Source organism: Paraphaeosphaeria sporulosa, assembly GCF_001642045.1.
Source record: "Paraphaeosphaeria sporulosa strain AP3s5-JAC2a unplaced genomic scaffold CC84scaffold_1, whole genome shotgun sequence".
Taxonomy (NCBI): Eukaryota; Fungi; Ascomycota; class Dothideomycetes; order Pleosporales; family Didymosphaeriaceae; genus Paraphaeosphaeria; species Paraphaeosphaeria sporulosa.
In genome coordinates this window covers 1355083-1374338 of record NW_017253360.1, presented here as the reverse complement: position 1 = coordinate 1374338, position 19256 = coordinate 1355083, and the positions used below count along the sequence as shown (strand labels likewise).

General features: G+C 51.7%; 7 protein-coding genes across 7 annotated transcripts; 5 read left to right on the top strand and 2 right to left on the bottom strand.

Annotated features, from left to right (window-relative positions):
• Positions 1-1675: 1675 nt before the first annotated feature.
• CC84DRAFT_1079140 (uncharacterized protein) lies at positions 1676-2569 on the top strand (the record flags this gene model as incomplete). The annotated part of the gene is made up of 1 exon (XM_018173827.1): positions 1676-2569. One exon carries the CDS (start codon positions 1676-1678, stop codon positions 2567-2569), a length of 894 nt encoding a protein of 297 aa, XP_018041999.1.
• A 617-nt stretch (positions 2570-3186) lies between these two features.
• Positions 3187-5260, top strand: CC84DRAFT_1133580 (phosphoglycerate mutase-like protein; the record flags this gene model as incomplete). The annotated part of the gene is made up of 5 exons (XM_018175984.1): positions 3187-3322; positions 3397-4208; positions 4264-4407; positions 4469-4848; positions 4916-5260. 5 exons carry the CDS (start codon positions 3187-3189, stop codon positions 5103-5105), a joined length of 1662 nt encoding a protein of 553 aa, XP_018041998.1. The 3' UTR covers positions 5106-5260.
• A 3079-nt stretch (positions 5261-8339) lies between these two features.
• Positions 8340-8922, bottom strand: CC84DRAFT_1080192 (uncharacterized protein; the record flags this gene model as incomplete). Its single annotated transcript, XM_018173881.1, has 2 exons — positions 8340-8635; positions 8685-8922. Coding segments are annotated over 2 exons (534 nt in total), but the record flags the coding sequence as incomplete, so codon positions are not given.
• A 1787-nt stretch (positions 8923-10709) lies between these two features.
• On the top strand, positions 10710-11354 carry CC84DRAFT_1170507 (uncharacterized protein; the record flags this gene model as incomplete). The annotated part of the gene is made up of 1 exon (XM_018179860.1): positions 10710-11354. One exon carries the CDS (start codon positions 10710-10712, stop codon positions 11352-11354), a length of 645 nt encoding a protein of 214 aa, XP_018041996.1.
• A 1101-nt stretch (positions 11355-12455) lies between these two features.
• On the top strand, positions 12456-13850 carry CC84DRAFT_1254064 (uncharacterized protein; the record flags this gene model as incomplete). The annotated part of the gene is made up of 5 exons (XM_018184434.1): positions 12456-12599; positions 12653-12689; positions 12739-12830; positions 12886-13324; positions 13376-13850. 5 exons carry the CDS (start codon positions 12456-12458, stop codon positions 13792-13794), a joined length of 1131 nt encoding a protein of 376 aa, XP_018041995.1. The 3' UTR covers positions 13795-13850.
• Positions 13851-15423: 1573 nt separating this feature from the next.
• CC84DRAFT_1159115 (uncharacterized protein) lies at positions 15424-16089 on the top strand. The gene has a single exon (XM_018177143.1). It carries the CDS (start codon positions 15540-15542, stop codon positions 15924-15926), a length of 387 nt encoding a protein of 128 aa, XP_018041994.1. The 5' UTR covers positions 15424-15539; the 3' UTR covers positions 15927-16089.
• A 414-nt stretch (positions 16090-16503) lies between these two features.
• CC84DRAFT_1133575 (uncharacterized protein) lies at positions 16504-17995 on the bottom strand. The gene is made up of 2 exons (XM_018175983.1): positions 17314-17995; positions 16504-17262 (listed from the first exon to the last, which is right to left on the bottom strand). The coding sequence occupies exons 1-2, from the start codon at positions 17806-17808 to the stop codon at positions 16597-16599; spliced, it is 1161 nt and encodes a 386-aa protein (XP_018041993.1). The 5' UTR covers positions 17809-17995; the 3' UTR covers positions 16504-16596.
• Positions 17996-19256: the final 1261 nt, after the last annotated feature.

Sequence of the window (19256 nt, the reverse complement as noted above, 5' to 3'; positions counted from 1 at the left end):
CAGCAAAAGCGTAAAAAAACAGAACTTGCTACAGCTAATTTAGTAAGATAGAATCTATAGCCCTTTCAAGCCATTTTTTACGCTATTAGAAAGCTTTTGTATCCGGGCTAAGGAGTCCACTGTCTTGACTGATGGCTGCAACCACAGTAGCTCCACCAACCAGAATAAGAGATGGACATTGAAACCGAGGATTCCATCCGTCATCCACATCTTAGGTAGAAAGATACCGAATCAGCGCAAGTCGAGAGAAGTTGTATCGATAACGTTGTAATCCACTCTCAGCCTGAGGACGAGGAGTGAAGAGCTTGTCGCACGCTTCCAGTAACATGCTGCGAGATGATCACCGAAGCAGCACCGTAATGAGGGCGACGAGCTTCCGTGGGTCTTCTGGAATGTGAGATTTTAGACGGCATTCGTCGTGGGGATAAGGGTTCGGAGCCGCAAGTGCACGGGTAGGGCCGATTCGTAAAACGTAGGGTCGGACAGCCCGAGTTCCAAGTGATCAACACGTTCACGCCGTGATCGAGATTGCAGATCAAGGTGTTCGGTATTCCAGTTTTTTGGGTGTTAAGCACTGTCAGCTTGGACGTCGTGGTGCGCACATCGAGTTCATGGGGTCAGGGGTGGGACTTCATTTCGCACACCCCGGACCCCGCGGTGACGCCAACGGCTAACTTGTCCTGATCGGTAGTCATACAGGGATAATTAATATGATACGATTGCACGTGTAATCAACAACTTCGTACTAACACACCGAAGCAGAGTTTGCCCCGACGTTGATCGCTGGTAAGGAGCTGTGCGATGCGGTTGATGGTAAAAAGGCAACCTTCAATCCATTCAAAAGCCGGACGCTGAAAGGTGACTTGCCTGAAAGCGGTAATCAGTGGCCACGACTCGAGGAAGGTTTCAGCTCCTGGTGGTTGGCGCTGGCGTAGTGCAGTTAGTGCCCCACCATAGAGGCAGGAGTGTGGGAGGCTTTTGCTAGTCAGTCCGGAGACGTATGCAACGTGGGTCGCCTCGCATTAAGAGAACGGGTAGATGTTCCGACAGGGGATGTTCAAACTTTGAGACCTTCGCGAGCTGTGTAGCGTGTGGCGGAGGGATGAACCAGGATGTCAGGGCGCGGCATGGCTCCACCCTTATATCATGAGAGATCTGTCGCACGCGATGTGGAGTCATGGTGGTAGATATACTTGACCCTGTACCTATTCTCGACCGCATCGTGTAGTCCGTTTGCTACGATTTTCTGGGCGCAATGGTATGTTTGAAAGGCACGCACTCCTCTCAGAGTTGTTTGAACTGACCGACAGCAGAGCGGCACTGCGCGCCAGGTATGGCTGAGACTTCGTTTTTTGACTGTCCGATTATGCTGACAATCGAGAGTTCCCCCCAGGCTACCTGGAAGAGAGCCGGGTCCCTCAGATCGTTGCGGGTAACGCAGCTGTGCAAGCTCTCGGGTGCCTTGTGTTCTTCGCCCGCGTTTACTCTCGCGCCGTCTTAATTGGCACATGGAAAAGCGAAGATTGGGTACTCTCGGTAGCTTGGGTAGGTTCGATTGCTGGTTTCTCTTTTCTCTTTTGCTGACGCAAATCTGCAGCTGCTAGCCACGGGGTACTCAATATGCCAATACGGTCAGGTCAACCATGGTTCCGGACACCATCTTGCTGCGACTCCGATGAACGAGGCCATCACGAGCCAAAAGTACGCTTTCGCGGCTCAATGCATTTTGATGCTCGCGATTCCGATGCCAAAAGTCAGCATGTGTCTCTCCTATCTGAGGATCTTTTACTCGGACATACCCGGCCGGCGCCTGATTTACGGTTTGCTTGTTCTGCTGGCGTTAACGATGGTACCCACGGTAATTGAGAACTTCTTCACGTGCAGACCATTGAGCCTCTATTGGAACGAGTTTAGGCCAGCTGGCAAGTGCTTGAAAGACTTGCCTATGCTCTACATTCACGGGAGCTTGAATCTTTTTATCGACATTGCATTGATGAGCATTCTCATTCCACGTATTCTGAAGTTGAAGGTCACCAAACAGCAAAAGTGGGCGCTGGTCGGCATAGTGCTTTTGGGGTCCCTCGCTGTGGTGGCAGGAATCGTCCGGATGGTAAAAGTCGGCACGATATTGAACAGACACAACATTGACCCCCCGTGGGATATGTACGACGTGTCTATATGGACGTCGACCGAGATATACGTAACCCTAATCTGCGCGGCGGCGCCAGGGATAAAGCCTCTCATCAGCAAGGTACTACCCAAGTTGTTGGGCACAACGCTCCGCAGCCGGACTGGAACGACCGGGGCGCAGACGAACCCAATCGAGTTGACTTCGAAGATGAAGCGATCGACGCTTGGGTCGAGGCACTTATCGGTGCTGAAGAGCAACAGTACAACCCAGCTGACTTCGGCTCACGGGCCATACGCGGAGATTTACAGTACTGGAAAGCATGATGAGGAAAGCTTGGACGGAAAGAGCGACGTGGACGATGGATCAGGTCGATTGAAGGCAGAAGATGGCATTCTGCGGAACACGAGCGTGGTCATCAGGTCGGAGAGGCGCGGGTAAAGAGCGAAAATGCACGGTGAAACCGTAGATGGACAGTTTGTCAACGGTTGTGTAGTAATGGAAGCCGTGCAATATTGCCGAACGATGTCGCCGCGCTGGTTTGAACCCGGTTCATGGAGTCATTGCGATGATGAGCTCTCAACGCCTCAACGCCAGAGGCGCCGTTCGGAACGCATCAGGAAGTAATGACCTCATCGAACGCGTTCGCGGTCGCACCCTACGGCAGTCGCGAGGCTACAAACCGACAGCGCCGCAATGTTGCTCCCACTCCAGCCTTCACCTTGCTGAAGTATTTTCCCCCTCTGGTCGCAGCCATGCAGCTGATGCCCTCAATTGTGCTGCACCCAGTCCTTCGATTGTCCATCCCGCCGTGCTCCGCTCATAGCGCGTCATCCCACCCTCTTCTGCAATGGCCTGCCGATTATCCCGACCGTGTGTTCTATGCCGTCTGCATGAGGCTGCTCCTTGTCGCCTGATAGGTGGTTACGTTTCCTGGGTACTTCGTCAACCCGTCGCTTGCCCAGATACTCGCCGTGTATAAAGCCCCTGCTGCTTGGCTGCTCCTGGGCAAAAGCTTGTACCTGTGTCAAGCCAAAATCCAAGGATTAGTTAACGAGATGCCGTCCCTTACTGTCGCGCAATTCATTGCCGTTTCGGCACTCGCTCTAGGTAGTGTTGCTGCTCCGACAACTACAATCTCAGCCGCGCTTTACGCCGGCTCCGAAACCGCCGATTCGTTTCCACAGACCGACAGTACGTCGCTCATCCTCAATCACGTTGGTAGCGTATATACGCGGTGTGTAGGAATGCTAAATATTACTACGCAGCGGCTGCCGATTCATCCCTGTTCCCGCCGGAAAGTGTAGTTGGCTTTCCTGGCCCTACGCCGACTGGCCTTGAGCCCGCGGCAGTACAGACGGCGCCCGCGTACCCATACAATGAGGGCGATGCCAACCAGTTCCCGCTGATCAATCCTCAGCCGCACGGAAGCAGTGCCGAGTCCACGTTTGACATTAGCAAGTATTGGGGGAATCTCTCGCCATGGTACAGTCTACGCTCTGCCGATTATGGACTGCCCGAGGCGAACCCATTGATCCCCGAGGGCTGCGAAATCACGCAAATGCATCTGCTCTATCGTCATGGTGCCAGATACCCTACCAGTAATGCAGCTCCTCCAACCTTTGCTCAGAAGCTGGCCAACGCCACTGAGAACGGCTTCTCCGTATCTGGCGAGCTCGCTTTCCTCGGGAATTGGACGTATAAGCTGGGCGCCGAGCTCCTCACTCCCTTCGGACGCAGTCAAAATTTCCTCCTTGGGGTTGCGTACCGCCAGCTGTACGGAAACTTGCTCAACAACTTCACCGAAGCAGGCACCATACCCGTCTTTCGTACACAATCCCAAGACCGCATGGTCAAGACGGCCCAGAACTTCGCTGCGGGTTTCTTTGGCGTCCCTGAATTTCTTGACCAGGTCAATATTGAAATTCTGGTGGAAAACGCCACAGTGAACAACTCTGGCGCCCCATACGACGTGTGCCCGAATTCAAACATCAAAAGTCGGGGAAGCATCGGTAGCACAGTTGCTGCACAGTTTGCCAACCATGCGTTCAATGCCACAATCGCTCGCCTGCAGTCACAAGTAAGTTGGCCCCTTGACCGCATGTGGGCAGGGGTCCGAATGCTCACGCCACCAGATCTCGGGGATCAATCTTACCTCCACCGATGCCGTTGCGATGCTTCAGCTTTGCTCTTACGAAACGCACGCTCTCGGATATTCTGCCTTTTGCAACCTGTTCAGCCAACAAGATTTCCTGAACTATGAGTACTACTACGACTTGGTTTGATGCCCGCTGCTTCCTCCGTTAGGTGTTTAGTAAGCCGACTAACCGCCTTCTCTAGTCTTTCTACTACAACAACGGCCCCGGCTCTCCCGTAGCTGCTGCGCAAGGCAAGGGTTACCTCGATGAATATATCGCTCGTTTCACGGGAGAATACCCACAAGCGAATTCAGCACTAAACGAAACCTTCGACAACACATCGACTTACTTCCCGCTCAATCAATCAATTTATGCAGATGCTACGCATGAAGTTGTTGTTCTTGATACGCTAACCGCCTTTAACCTTACTGCATTGTTCGAAGGTCCGCCCCTGAGTGCCACCGGAAACCGTGGCCTGAACAGCTTCGTAGCTAGCAAGCTCGTAGCATTCGCCACTCACTTTACCACTCAGGTACTATCTTGCCCTGCTTACCAGCCAGCCAAGCAAATCCGTTTCATTATGTAAGTGGGCCTGCTCTCAATACCTGCTTTTACCACTCTATGAGCAGAACCTAATACGTGCGTACAGCAACGACGCCGTCATTCCGATTAGCACTTATCCTGGCTGCCCCGAGGACCCAAACGGCCTCTGCTCGTTCGACAACGTTGTCTCGGTCCTCAAGAACCGAAGCAGCGAGATCAATTTCAATTACGACTGTTTCGCCAACTACACCGCCTCTCCGGGCATGGATTACAACGGCAGGGCACCAAGCTCTTAGGAAAGCTCTTCTGCTGGACCCTGTAGCAAAAATGCTACGTGCATCTTGATGTCTAGAGACGCGACGATGTTAGATAACACTGTATACAGACGTCACCGTCTGGAAGTACGACCCGGTCAAGGTACAGTTGTAGCACATAGGCTAGCCTAGAAATCAATTTATAAGAGTCCTCCACCCATTGCAGTAACTATACATGTCAGCCTTGCCACGCCACCTTGTGGGCTGTACACACCACACCCCGCCTCAATCTCAACTATGTCCAACTCACTCCTCACTAAGCTTCCGCGTTCCAGTGTTGCGATTGCAAAACTAAACACCTGGTATAACAGAAGGTCTTCTCGTTGTACATGATTGTTAATCCTTTAGTGAGGTTGATTAACTCAGCCGACAATTGAGCTGCCCCTGCCAGGCTGCCGTGTTCTAGTCCAGCCAACTTCACTTTGCGGTGCTGGCTTTCGTTTACTGGAGCGAACCAATGTGACTTTTGTGACGCAGCGATACTGGAGAGTACACTCTCACTCACATTCCTGATGACGCCCGCCCCTGTTCATGCAATACTATCTGCATCAACCAAATAAACAGCGCCGAACTCTCGCAAGAAATCAACTCCATGTTTCGGCATTACAAGACAATGCCAAGATGCTACGTCATTCTATCGGAGGTTTTGGCAAGAAATGGAAATGACCTTGATTGGCGCTCACATTTTGGCAGCGATATTTTGGACAGAGCCGTTGGTTCATCCGCACATGGACCTTACAAGAGCTTCTAGCTCCAAAAAGGTGAATCTTTTACGACCGTGAGGAGCACTGCCTTTGGATTAATAAACACTTGAAAGGTATGCTCTCTAAAATCACGAGTATCAGCCCCGACGATTTTGATAGACAAGATTTACATAGTTGCAGCGTGGCCCAGAGGATGTCCATGGTCGCGACCAGGAACACTACCCAACCCAAGGATATGGCATATTCCCTTATCGGGATATCCGGCTTAACCACGCTCTTGCTATATGAAGAAGGGCGAGGAAAAGCATTCAATTGGGTATAAGAAAAAATTATGAAGAGGTCGGATGACCATTCGCTTTTTGTATGGGAGCTGCTAGCACGGTATGCAGTGTATGGCCTTCTTGCGCCCTCTCTTGCGGTGTTTAAGAACTCTCAACACGTCTTTTTTTTTTCAATAGTCTAGGTCGAGCACACCTTATATTCTGACGAACCGAGAACTGGAAACCAATCTATCAATCGCTGAGCACGTGCAGAATGGCTTGTATGCTTCGAAATTAAAGTGCGTCGACTAGAGGACTGGTAGCTGACTTGGAATCTATCTTAAACACATCGGCAAAAACCACTTTGTCCGAACGCGGCTTGATTATCTTCCGAATTTTGGACTTAATCATTGGACTGGAGGATTCAAGTCGTTTGAGTGCAGAACGTTCTACGTGCCCCAGATCCCGCTAACGCCCTATAGCCCACCGCATAAGTACCGATCTCGTCCAAGGACAACCCCAAGCATGGTTGAAATCGGCTTTGCATTTCTTCTACCATGGCTTCTAGGGCCGTTGTTGCCGCCATTGGGAAGTGTGCAGAGTGCCGTGCCGGCAGAGCTACGAATAGATTTTCGCTCGAAGTTCGTCGGTACGGCACTATTACTAGGTATGGATAGCATAGGAGATAGACACTTTGAGAAGAACAAACCTTGTGAGGGGCTTTTGCCGTGCCGCTCCACCCCATTCCCGAAAAGAAAGTTGTCCATGGACGCCGAGATACGGGCAAGGTTTCTGGTCACGTCCTGGAACCTGCAGCACAAACGTCATCTGCAACTGCCTGCTGGTACTCACTCTCATGGTCAAGGCTAAGGCTTTGTTAGCATGGGATTCGCCTATATGATCATCGCCGAACGATGCGCTGTCACTACGGCTCTGCCAAGCAAGAATGCTACTGTTAGGCTGGGAATGATTGGTATGATTGAGTTCCTAGGGACATACAAAGCGTATTGGTGATTATTTAGCCGTAGAATCGTTCTCCGAGGCAAAACGACCATTAGAAGGAGTGCCACTCTGTTCCAAGGATGAGACGTGCATTCGCCGAAATGCATGTGTACAGAGAAGGGACCGCGAGTGGAACTATCGTGTCTACAGAAAATCAAGATGACCATGCATCATCGGCTACGTGTCTCTTTGGTGATTGTGCATGGTCAACAGCGCGTACTTGAATATATAATCGCGGTAGCCGAACTGGCAACCTCGATGACCGAGGCGAGGAGCGACAAGCGCCGAGGAAGCGCGCGTTGATCTCGGTTATCGCTGATCAGGAGGCGCAAACAGGCCCTGGAGTGGCAGATATCACGATAAAACTTGCAAACGCTATCCAAGGAGGAAGTGGCCTCGGTACAGGAACATGACGAGATGGCACCGGAGCCCCATTGAGCCAATACACCAGTCCAACCTACGTCTTCATGTCTTTCTCGCATGACATCTCATGTCTTCACTGGATTGTCTCCACATCACCGCCAACACAGGCTTACCTGAGGCGTATACTTCTCACCAAGATGTGCTAAGGTTATATGATCAATTCTAGCACTTCGGCCTCTTCTCACCTCTTCCGCCCTATCCGAACCTTCATCTTTCGCGTATGCTTACAAAGCACAGAACCAATACCCCGGACCCAATAAACCCTCTCATTCTCCACACAGTCAGCCCTACGATCATCTCGGTGCGCGCCGGCCAAAGCTTCTTTACAGCCCCAAGAAGAGCCGCGCTGTTGGACCGGTGGTCGTAGCACACCCTGTTTATCGGAGCTTTCAACTGTTTATCGGAACAAGCCACCATCGTTTCGGGGAATGATATGCTCCGCGATGTTCTAATATCGACTTTCGTATACCGAGGCGACGGCTGCGGCGGTTGGTAGCTAGGGTGGAATTAGTGCGGCGATTTCGGAATGTGACGTACCCTGGACCCAAGGCTAGACCCTGTGAGGCAATTTGAGAGGTACCTTAGGTTTAATGAAGCGTTCATGGTGGGAGAATATCTTGAAGTCTACTTGCAAGCGGTGCTCTGAAGGTTGAGGTCTCATGCCTTGGCTTGTTCTCAAATGTTGATTAGGAAACATTTGTGGAAATACATCGGTTTGAGGAGCGTTTAAGTTTGGAAAAGACTATCAATTTCATGATTCGTTTCAAATGTTCGTGCCAATACAATGCACCCGTTATCTGTCCCGCTTGCCGGTTCAACTGCCGTCCTTACCATGTTAATCCATCTCCCTCATGGTAATTGTCCAAATGCATGATCCCCTTCTCCGGCTCAACATCGAAGTAGTTGGCTGATTTCGACTCTGCGTAGTCCCGAAGTGCATCCCAGTCGTTGCACTTCTTCTCCTGTCCGTGTCCCGTCTCCCTGTGGCCGTTTGTCCAGAGAATGGTATCGTCCACGTTACACATGATGTACTGTCGAATTGCATCGAAGCAGTGCATGTCATGTGGACGGGACCAGTTCCACGCGTGCCCTTGCTCCATCAGAACGTAGTGTTCACGAATCACTTTCTGGAACTTGTCAACGAAGGGCTAGAAAAGCTTCTCAGTGGGGACTTACTGTGCAATGCATAGCATGATACGCTTCAATCACATACATAAAGTTCCCGCTATCATCCGGGAGAGCCACGCTCGGAGGCAGGTTCTTCTCCGCAATGTAGTCGGCATCCAGAGCGATCACTCCGTGGCCCGCAAGTATGTCGTCCCATGCCTTAGATGCGACCTCCTCGTCGTTGGACATGTACTTTGAATGTGCGTAGATTGATCGGGAGACTGTTCGCTCATGGCTCAAGCCCGCTAGGAACCCGTCAGTGAAAGCGAAATATGTTGGTTGTTGGCAGCGACATACTCGGACCTAGGAAGCGTGCGTTCGCTCTCCGTTGGGCTTCAACAATGTATACGCTTTCAAACACAATAACGAGAAATGCGAGCGTCAACAAGATCTTCGAGGTGTTGTCTCTGAGCCGGGATTTCAAGGACTTGGGCCCTCTGCTCGGCACCCTGCGTGAGCTCGACGCCCCCAACAGCGGCCCGGATACATCGTACTGCGTTGATGTACCCTGATCGTTGTCGTAGGATTCCTCAAATGATGCATCAACATAAGAACATTTTTCGGAAAGGAAACCCATTGTGATGGAAATTCACGAAGTCAGTGAGAGGAATCTGGTGATTGGAATGGGGCTCAGGGTGACTTTCACAACACGGCTCTACACCAAGTGCTCACCCTGCCTATCTTAGTTGCTGCAGGGCAGTATCCACTCTTCACCCTCAGAGCCCGTCGCTTCACCTGGTAGTCTGTCTGAATAATCCTCCGGGATATTCTCAGACATGTAATACCAACGCTCCAAGCCTGCATTCAGGAAAAGCTCGACGTTGAGGAGGAATGAATGTACCGCCATGTGTAATATTTTTTATGTAGGTTGCTCCATTCGGGTAGGGCCGAGCTGCGGGATTCTGTTTGCACCGCATTTCGTACCTGGCTTGCAGGTACGGCTTTCTGCCGCAGTCAACAAGTGTGGGAACGTTGTTGTGATCTCGATTTATGTATCTTGGCGGCGAGCGATGAATGGGACTAGAGTGGCTTGCCAGGCGAGAGCTCTAGATCATCGAGGGCTTGCCGACCGTTTTCCACTCTGTTGTTCCTTTCGGAAATCTGCCGGCTGGCGCCTATGAGAAGCGCGCGGTCCCTATCCCTCTCAAGGGTGTCTGGTGTAGGAGCTAGTATGTACTAAGGGATCCTTATGCGGGGCAACGGCACAGCGTTGATGAGGGAAAGGATTGCGAGGAGTGCCGTGACACATGCAGTCGCGGTGCGGCTGCCGATACGAAACAACCACGCGGCTGCACGCCGAAGCTGAAGACCAAATTGTCGATCGTCGATCGAACCAACACGAGTCAGAGTGGAACAAGGAAGTATGTCCGAATAGCACGACCTAAACGATGTAAACGTCGATTTTGCCATGCGCACGAAGTGATGTCGTGCATATCGAACAGCAACCTGAACTGGTTTAGTGCGGTCTTCGGGGACCGAAATTTAATGCGTGCACCCGCGCTCAGCGCACTTCCCTGACCGCCTGACCGACCGCCGCTCGAATCCCGGTGAAAATCACCCAGGATTCTCCCACAGCATCACGGGGATTCTGACAAAGATCGCGAAGCCACACTAAGGCTGCTCGACTGGTAGTCTGACCGACGCATGCTAGCTTTCGCAACGAAGACGATAGTACCCGTGGAAAATAGTCGAGCTTCGTGGAGCCCGTACGGCCACCGTCATAGGGAACCGGTCGCTGAGACGAGCTTCAGAGTGGAGTAGAAGCGTGTTCTGATGGCCGATATTGTGTATACATATACAGTGTGAGGCTCAACCATGGATGATCATCACGAGCATTCACTACAAGATCAGCATTCCTTGCAGCATTAAAGTTCTATACGACGCCTCCACCAACGAGAAGGCCAACCACATTTGTCTACACACGTTAGCCAACTGCCTCGCCCAGGTCTCACCACTGAACAGCGGGACTTGCCAATTTGCCATCTGCACCTGTCCCATCTTACGCCCTTATCTCTACCACCCTGGTCAATATGCGTTCTGTACTCGCGTTCGTCGCTGTTGTCCTCAGCATGGCGCTCGGAATCAGTGCTGCCCCTCTCGCATGGGACAGCGGTTCGGCAGCCTCGCAGATAGAGCGGGATCTCTCAGGCCTCAGACGGAGCGCTGATCCGGCGGCTGCCGATTTAAGTGGATTGAAGCGGTCGAGCACCGATTTATCTGGACTGAAGCGTTCGAGCACGGACTTTTCCGGTCTAAAGGAACGGTCGAGCACCGATCTATCTGGTCTCAAGCGGTGGATCATCGAGCTCGTTGAGAGAGCTTCCACCGACCTCAGTGGACTGAAGAGGGCAGCCACCGACCTCTCAGGCCTGAAGCGTTCTACTGCCGACTTGTCAGGCCTTAAGCGATCGGCTACTGACCTCTCTGGACTCAAGAGAGCGACTACCGACCTCTCGGGCCTGAAGCGATCTACCACTGATCTCTCTGGTCTCAAGAGAGCGGCTACCGACCTCTCGGGTCTGAAGCGATCTACCACTGACCTCTCTGGTCTCAAGAGAGCGACTACCGACCTCTCAGGCCTGAAGCGATCTACCACTGACCTCTCTGGTCTCAAGCGTTCCACGACAGATCTGTCAGGCTTGAAGCGCTCCGGCACCGATCTCTCTGGATTGTAGTGTCTTGGACAGGCGGTGAATTGTCACTCTCGCAAAGCGCCGCAATACGAAAAATCGGAGGACTGTACATATGCAAGCGCGCCACCGGCTCCGACCTCCGATATTTTCATCCATTTATCCAGTACATACCGATAGCGTTCTTATGTCAGCATTTACACACGGCGCTTGCACTTAGACGGAACTTAGACGGATAGACGAACTTCTCGATATACGCATTCCTGGTTCAGGTGGTTACCAGTTCTTGGTTCTAGGCTTCCTATTCGCGAAGTAGCATTTGCATAGCGTGGACGCCGCCGTGAGCGGTTTCCTGGGTGGGCTTGTCAGCCGTATTTTGGTGTTCAGCATTGTTCATATAATCAGCATTAGACAAATAGACGAGACGAATAGATGGCACGTGCCTTATCACAATCTTGACGTCAGCTCAGCCGCGTGTGGAGACAGCTGCTGGAGAGGCTGGGGATTTTCCCGGCCGCAAAAATGCCTTCTGATCGATGCATACTCACCCTGTGACGCAGGGTCTCTTCGAGGTGGACGGAAAATCATCCTCTGGGCCCTGAAGACCCTGAAAATCATCGTAAAGATGTGGATATGATATGTACATGCGTCCACAAGTTTGCCGATCGTGTGCGCCGCCCAGCCCTATAGGATTCTGGAAACCTGAAGTTCGAGTGTAGTACCGAACTCCCGAGTACCAGTAGGATCGCCTACGTCCTCCTCTACCAATCACGATTCGCACGACACGTTCGACGATCCCGTTGAGGTCAAGCTTAAGCGACTACACACATGTGTATATGTAGGCGATCGAGGGCCGCGCCACCATCGACGTTCAGTGGCTTGCCTAGCTACTCCAGCACGCGTTAGGCAACGGTTGGACTTTCTGCGGGCGCCCCGCAATGGGCCAAGGGTCAGGCTCCCACCGCGTGTTGGATGCGGTCGTATTCCAACACGCTACAGCGAAGGATTACCCTCTTGTTGCGTGCGATGCTGCCGTCCATGTCTGTGCTAGATAAACTCCTCGGAGACCGCAGGTGCCCGCGCGACGACGGCACAGTCGAGTTACACTCCCCAGCCGGCTACTTACATTTGCCAAACTGCTGAGCCATGTCGACCAACGCTGCGGGACTTTACATTTTGTGCAGTGTGTTGCCGGCATTGTCGACCATCGCCGTCGGAGCTCGCCTCTACGTGCGGAATCTCAAGAAGCAAAAATTCGGCGTTGATGACGGAACTGCACTGGCTGGCCTGGTAAGGGCTTCGTTGCACACCCTTCTCTACACGGTGCTGATGGTGTGGTCAAGATTGGACTCTGGGGTGTTGCGGGCGTGATTCTTGATGGTGAGTTGAGCGTGCGTTATACATCGTGTTGATTCTGAATCGTGAGCAGGCACCAGAAGAGGCCTCTTTGGAGGAAATTCCGATCTCGACCCGATAACCGGGGCACTGATACGCTCGTGGCGAGAAGGTCCCAATGTCAAGGTGCGACTCCTCACCTCGGTATCCCACGAACCCGGTATATTGATTCCGAGAATAGTATTCGTGGATCGTTCCCATTGTAACGGTCGTAGCTCTGGCACCGATCAAACTTAGTGTCATATTCCTGTACCGTCGGGTCTTTCACATCAGCCGATTCTTCCACTACTATTCCATATTTCTAGGCGTTCTGCTGGTTGCTTGGGCCATCGCGTTTATGTTTGCGAGTATCTTCCAGTGCGGTACCAAGCCCTGGGCGTATTGGACGACGGTGCAAACCATCAAGCTGTTTTGCGGCGACACTGGTGGCGCAAATGTCGCACTTTGTTTTTCCGATTTATTCATCGATATCTTGATCCTTATTGCACCCTTGGTCATGATCTGGAAAATGAAATTTTCCATGTGGAGGAAGATGCAGATCGTGGGCGTGTTTGCACTGGGCTTTGTATCCACCGCAGCCGCCGCTACACGCGTGTACATCATGTGGGAAGACGCTTACGGTACCTTACCTTCCTTCATCAAATAATTATACCTTGCTAACTGCTTCTTAGATACTAAGCGCGGTCACACGAACTTGATCAGGGAGAACACCAAAGTCGTCATGTGGTGCCTGATCGAGATTAGCTCTGCGCTCATAGCCTGCTGTCTCCCCGTACTCCGACCCATCTTCGCCAACACGTGGGTGTCGCGACTCCTCTGCAAAATCCAAAGTAGAGTCTGTCCGGAATACTCGAGTAACGCTCCGTCAGACCGCCAGCTCGAAGAAGGCATGGCATTCCGCAGCATCGGCGGGACTGACTTCAACGTGGTGAAGCGCGACTCCATGTCAAGAAAAGACTCGAAGATGAGCACGAATGTCGAATCTCGCGAGATCGACCCCACAGGTGATATGGAGAAGTCGACAGGAGAAATAGATACGATGTTCAAGGAGATAGATGTCTCGAAGGAGGTCGCAATAGAGCAGCCATGAGCGGCGCAGTCATGATCGACATGTTACGATACCACTGTACGAGATACGAGTATACGAAAAGTTAACGACAACAATAGATAGGAGACAACAGTTCTTCAATGAATAAAATGGAGTTGTCTTTGCTTGTCCTGCTTAGCAACCATTGCTCTTAACACCTGCAGGTCGTGAAATACCAACCTGTCGTATATGCGAAACTGCATGCTTCGTCATGTTGACCTGATTGCAGGAATGTATCCGAGGTACAGATCTTTAAGCTACAGCCTCTACTTGTAGCATGTCCTGAGTCACTCATTCCAGTCTGTTAATATATATGTATATCCCTCTGGCTCTCCAACCTTCACAACGTCACCACTTATTGATTCGCTCAATTTTTCCTGGAATCCCCTCCTTTCCGTCCAGATATTCGTCGAATTATGTTCTCAGCACATCCATTACCTCGTCGACATCATCGCGGTCTCCCAACCAAGCTCGGTGCCGGTGTAAGGTTCAAAGATTAACATTGATCCCCGCATTTGTGTGCGTTTGCGTGCATGTAGCGTGCTTTCTAGAGTAGGAACGATTACATGACAATTCTTCACATTACTCATCAAGGTTCATCGGTACTAGTCTCCGACTGGGCGCGGGGTTAGGAACTCTAGGGTTGGTGAATGAGCGTTGCCCGATGAGGACTAGTGAGAGTGGTGTCATGGACCTGTTGAGCTTCGTGCCATCAACCTACAACACACCTTGTCATACATTGCATCTGCCCTCCATTATATATCAAGGATTTTCCTCGGCGCCTGGCCACACTCAAGTATCTCCAAGGTGTTCTTCACGAAGAACAGCTTCAAGGGCACGGGTAGCGGTAATCTTCCAACATACCTCATTTCCTTCGGCCGATTCACGTCAGCTCTGTTTCAAAGACCCAAAAACGAACTCCAAAATAGTTTGGTGTAGTCGGCCTAGCTATACCAGCCCCAAGGTTGCATCAACACGCACTCGGCACCTCAGTTCTCTCAGCCGTCTGCACACGTTCGTCTGCGCCCCAACTTTTATCCCAGCCGCACATCACTTTTCGAAACCTTCTCGAAGGCCTGAAACTGGCATCTCACCTAAGTCAATACAAGCAAGATTTCTGATAGCTCGCCAAGTGTCAGCGGCCCTCCAGACAGTCTCCAGCCGGGCAAATGTCTCGCTTGATCAACCAATCACATGACAGATCAAAGGTAGGACATTGATCGCGTCAGCAAGGTAACTGCGGTCCGGCGAGCTGGATTTGGGGTATGGAGAGAGAAGTCGTGCACATGGGCGGCTTGGCTGCGGCTGAGTTATTGGGGCGTAGAGGCTGAAGTGCTACCATCAACGCGACGAAGTCGGACCGAAGAGAAGGTGACGAATTGGTATCGTGAGGATTATTCTTGGAACAAGACGGCTCAAGGGAAGATGAGGGCGCAGTTATAGCACGGATCTCCAATGTTTCCAGCTGGATGACAATGTCACTTCGGAGTCAGGCGAAGCGAGGAACATACTACGAAAAGAGATAGACGTTTGGATCTTGTAGCAGGCCTAATGATGAATACGATGGCTCTGATGTCGATGAGAATTGTATAAAGCACATATCCATCTCCTCGTCTTCCTCCATTATCACAACATCTCATCGCGTCTTCACTTCTATAAGCATCCAGTCTAAATCAACGGCTCTTCCATCTCCACATTCTCAACCTCCTCAACAACTTCCCAACCCACCAGCAATCACCAACTTCAAGATGTACACCTTCATCACCCTCACCACCGTCATCGCCGCCGCCCTGGCCGCCCCCGCCAAGCAGGCCCGCCAGACGCTCCCAACCCTCAACTTCAACGTCGCCAACGACGTCTCGGGTGCCAACGTGGGCAGCTCTATCCTCTCCGACGGCACTGCCCTCACCTTCAGCCACATCTTCGCCGGCACCGCGCTCGACCTCGACGGCACTATCATCGCGACCAGCATGCAATCTACCTCCAACGGCGCAGGTATCTTCTGCATCGTTGCCGATGGCGAAGGAAACCAAGTTGGTCTTCTGAATGAGCGGAGCACTTTTGTTGACCTGGATGGCCAGGAGGGCGCGTTTGAGACGGATGTCAGCGAGTTTACCATTCTGTGCGAGGCGTAAGTAAGAGATGAAAGAGAGACGGCAGCGAGTTGGTAATATGACGGTCATTTTAGGTTTAAGCATAGCGTTGGGAGCTCCGGTATTGTTTTCGCATCTTAGCAATCTTTTGTATGCGCTCTGTTCAGAGAGCGCCTCCTGTCCTTAATCTGTCCTTAATCTGTCCTTAATTATACTATCTCCAAGTATTGGAAATGTCCACCATCATGATAAATCTCGGCAAATTTCAGTGAACAATTTCCGAGAAACATTGCCATGCTTTGCAAAGAGTGACCAGGTAGCTGCATCAGTTCAATCTCAAGGGAGTCAGGCCATGGCAACATTGGCCAGATGCAGCGGACTATCCCATCTGCCGTTGCAACATGTATAGGCGAGCTGTCACGGTTCGAACTCGCGTACCCTCTCATCTACCTCTCTATAAAAACAAAACCTAAAAGCCCCTTCCAAGCCCGGCTCAAAGAAATTAATTTCTCGACTTTTTTTGATTTGGTGACCAATCTGGGACATGATAGGTATATATCGGGCAATGGTTGTGGGAAACGAAACCTAAAGAACGGCGTAAAACAACGTGAAGTGAAATGACGGAATATTTCTACGTATCTATCATGCAATAACGCTAAGCAAAAACATCGGCTCACCAACCTAGTCAAGGAGAACCTGCAGCCCTATTGATCTATACACGAGGATGCGCGTTGTACCCGTAAGGTTCCGCGGTGTATCCGCCCTCACTCACAACCACTCCGCCCTCAGCGTGGAGAGGGAAACTCTGAGCCCGCTGCATTCCCCATTGCTGTTCCCTGAGCAATCGCATCGGACCCCTCACGAAGCAGCTCATCAAATCTGTGATGTTGAACGCCTGCGCCATCGCCGAAAGTGGGCCAGCAGCCGGGCTGCATCCCTCGGCCTTGTAAACGCCCACCGGGAAGGCGAAGACGAGCAACAGCGCAAACAGTGGCATCTCGCACGCCAGAATCAGGCTGGGCAGCGCAGTCTTTATATCGTGGTATGTCATGTGCTCCGTCGGCTTGATCGTGCCATTGCCGACGAGTATACCAATAATGAACACTTGGAGGACGTTCAGACCAATGATGCCCTTGAAGGCGAGGAACTTGAGCATGACCTTGTGCGGCGCGAGCTGGTCCTTCTTCATCTTGTAGAAGCGGAAACAGGCGAGAACGGCGAACATGGTCGACACGATCTTGATGACCTGGAGCCAGATGTGTGCGAATCTGGGCTTGTTGGAGGCGCCGCAGTAGGTGCCGACGGCGAGAGAGATTGCGGTGGCAAGCCAGACGATGATCGATACGGGAAAGTACTGGAGGACCATGTACCAGGTTCGCTGGGAGACTTGTCAGTGGTCTGCACCGTAGATAGGATTGGGGCAGCATACTTTTAGCCATTTTGGGCTGTCCACGCCTTCTCTTGCGACCTTCGATGCGCCTTGGCCGAAGAGCTCGTCGAAGCCACCGGGATTCGAAAGGATGTAGTCGCAGAGTAGAAGCAGGAATGCGGAGATGGCGATTGAGCATCCGAAGTCCAGCGATTCAACGAGGTACTCTCCGACGTCTTCTTGCCAGACAATGAGGAACGAGAACAGCGCGACCCAAGGTACGAGCATCAAGATGCGGATGACTTGTCGCTGCTGGATGGGATTCGTGAAATTTGTGGCATGTCGAACGATGGCTACCGAGACGATAAGTAACGCTGCAAGACTGCAAGCACCGGCCAGTATAGTTGCGAAGTCGTGGAACATCAATGAGCCGACTACCGCCTTCATCTGATCGGCCGGAACATTGGTTGGGTCTTCAGGACACGCATCGTCCGTGCTATTCTTATTGTCGTTGTGGTCGAACAATTTGCGTGCTACCAGGTAGGCGACATCCATATTTGAGGATGGAGCGATCCAATTATGTTGCGTGAGGTAATGCGTAAGGAAGAGTTAAGGTCGATTTGATCGGACAATGAGTGCTTCCAAGAAGTTGCTGCTGTAGGAATGACACAATGACATTCTGGCGCAAGACACTTCCATCCTATATACTGTATGCCTCCGATCGGCGTCCAGCATAACGGACCTGAGCGACTCGTACTTGTGAGTGTAAGCCCTGGGGCTGTTGCAGGCATGGCTGAGCACACCGTCGCTATACGAGCCAATCTAGGTCTAGTCCGCGACACCAAAAGCTTGCCTAAAGCTTATCCTGGAACACGATCAACACCGAGCGTGTATTCATTTGTGTAGGACACCATCACCATACCCAGGTGAGTATAACGCCTAGCTTACGCGACAAGCTTGACGCCTCAAGGCGCCGATATCTCGTTGTGCCGGCCTCCAGCGCTTGGATAGCACAGCCCGCGCCACACTACACCTGTTCGGGACTACGTTGCGCCCAGCGAATAGCATGAGATGAAGAAATCTGTGGGTCTAAAACGTGCAATCTCCAGGGCCAACGACGATTGTAACGCGTAGCTTGCGATGGAGTGCGGCTGAGCGGTCGTTGTGGGGTCCCAAGGAAGATCCACCGTGGACAGGGTGCATACGAGGCAAGAGTTGTACGAGGCTTGGATGACACAGCGTTTCTTCTTTGACGCCTTCAGTGTTCTGATAGGTCGGTAGCATGAGTGAACGGGTTCGTACACCCTTTGGGGCGGATTGGCGGGATATTTTGTTCTGCACCTGTGCGAATACTCTATGGACTAAATCCTTTGGCTTAATCTTGTTCACTGAGGCGGAACAATAGCTGTTGGTTGTGAAGCACTCGGCCAGCGCGATATATATGAACCCAAAGAGGAAGAAGGTGCCTTGAAGATTTATGTAAGCAATGCTTTTTGGATGCACGCGCATATTGTTTAGTGACCATGCTATCTAACGGTCGGCGAGGGATTTCGAAGAGAAGGAGCGTTTGATGCAGAATGCATTCTCAAATCGTTCCCCGTACCTAAGTTGTTATGCTAGGTCGATGCTTCCGACGAGGTCTCGCTGCAGTTCGCCCCGCGTACATGTGTCCAACCTTCGGCATCGTCACCTCCTTCGTCGAAAACGTGCAATGCCCAACACCCTCAGCGTTCACGTCAACTACTCCACACTGCACCTTGCTTCGCGCGGGTTTGAACTCATCTGCATTGTCTATCCCATGGCACGCCGCTTTCATCGCGGCGCTGCAGTTTCCTGCAAAGTTTATCCCCTTCTTCGAATGGAGTGAAACCAATTCCGATTGCTGCCGCGGTCATGGCTATGCCTAGTATAAGCGTGGTTAAGATAGCAATGGGTGAGTATCCTGTCGATTTCAAGTCACCACCAATTGAGTGCGTCCCCTCGTAGTCGGACACATCGACCGC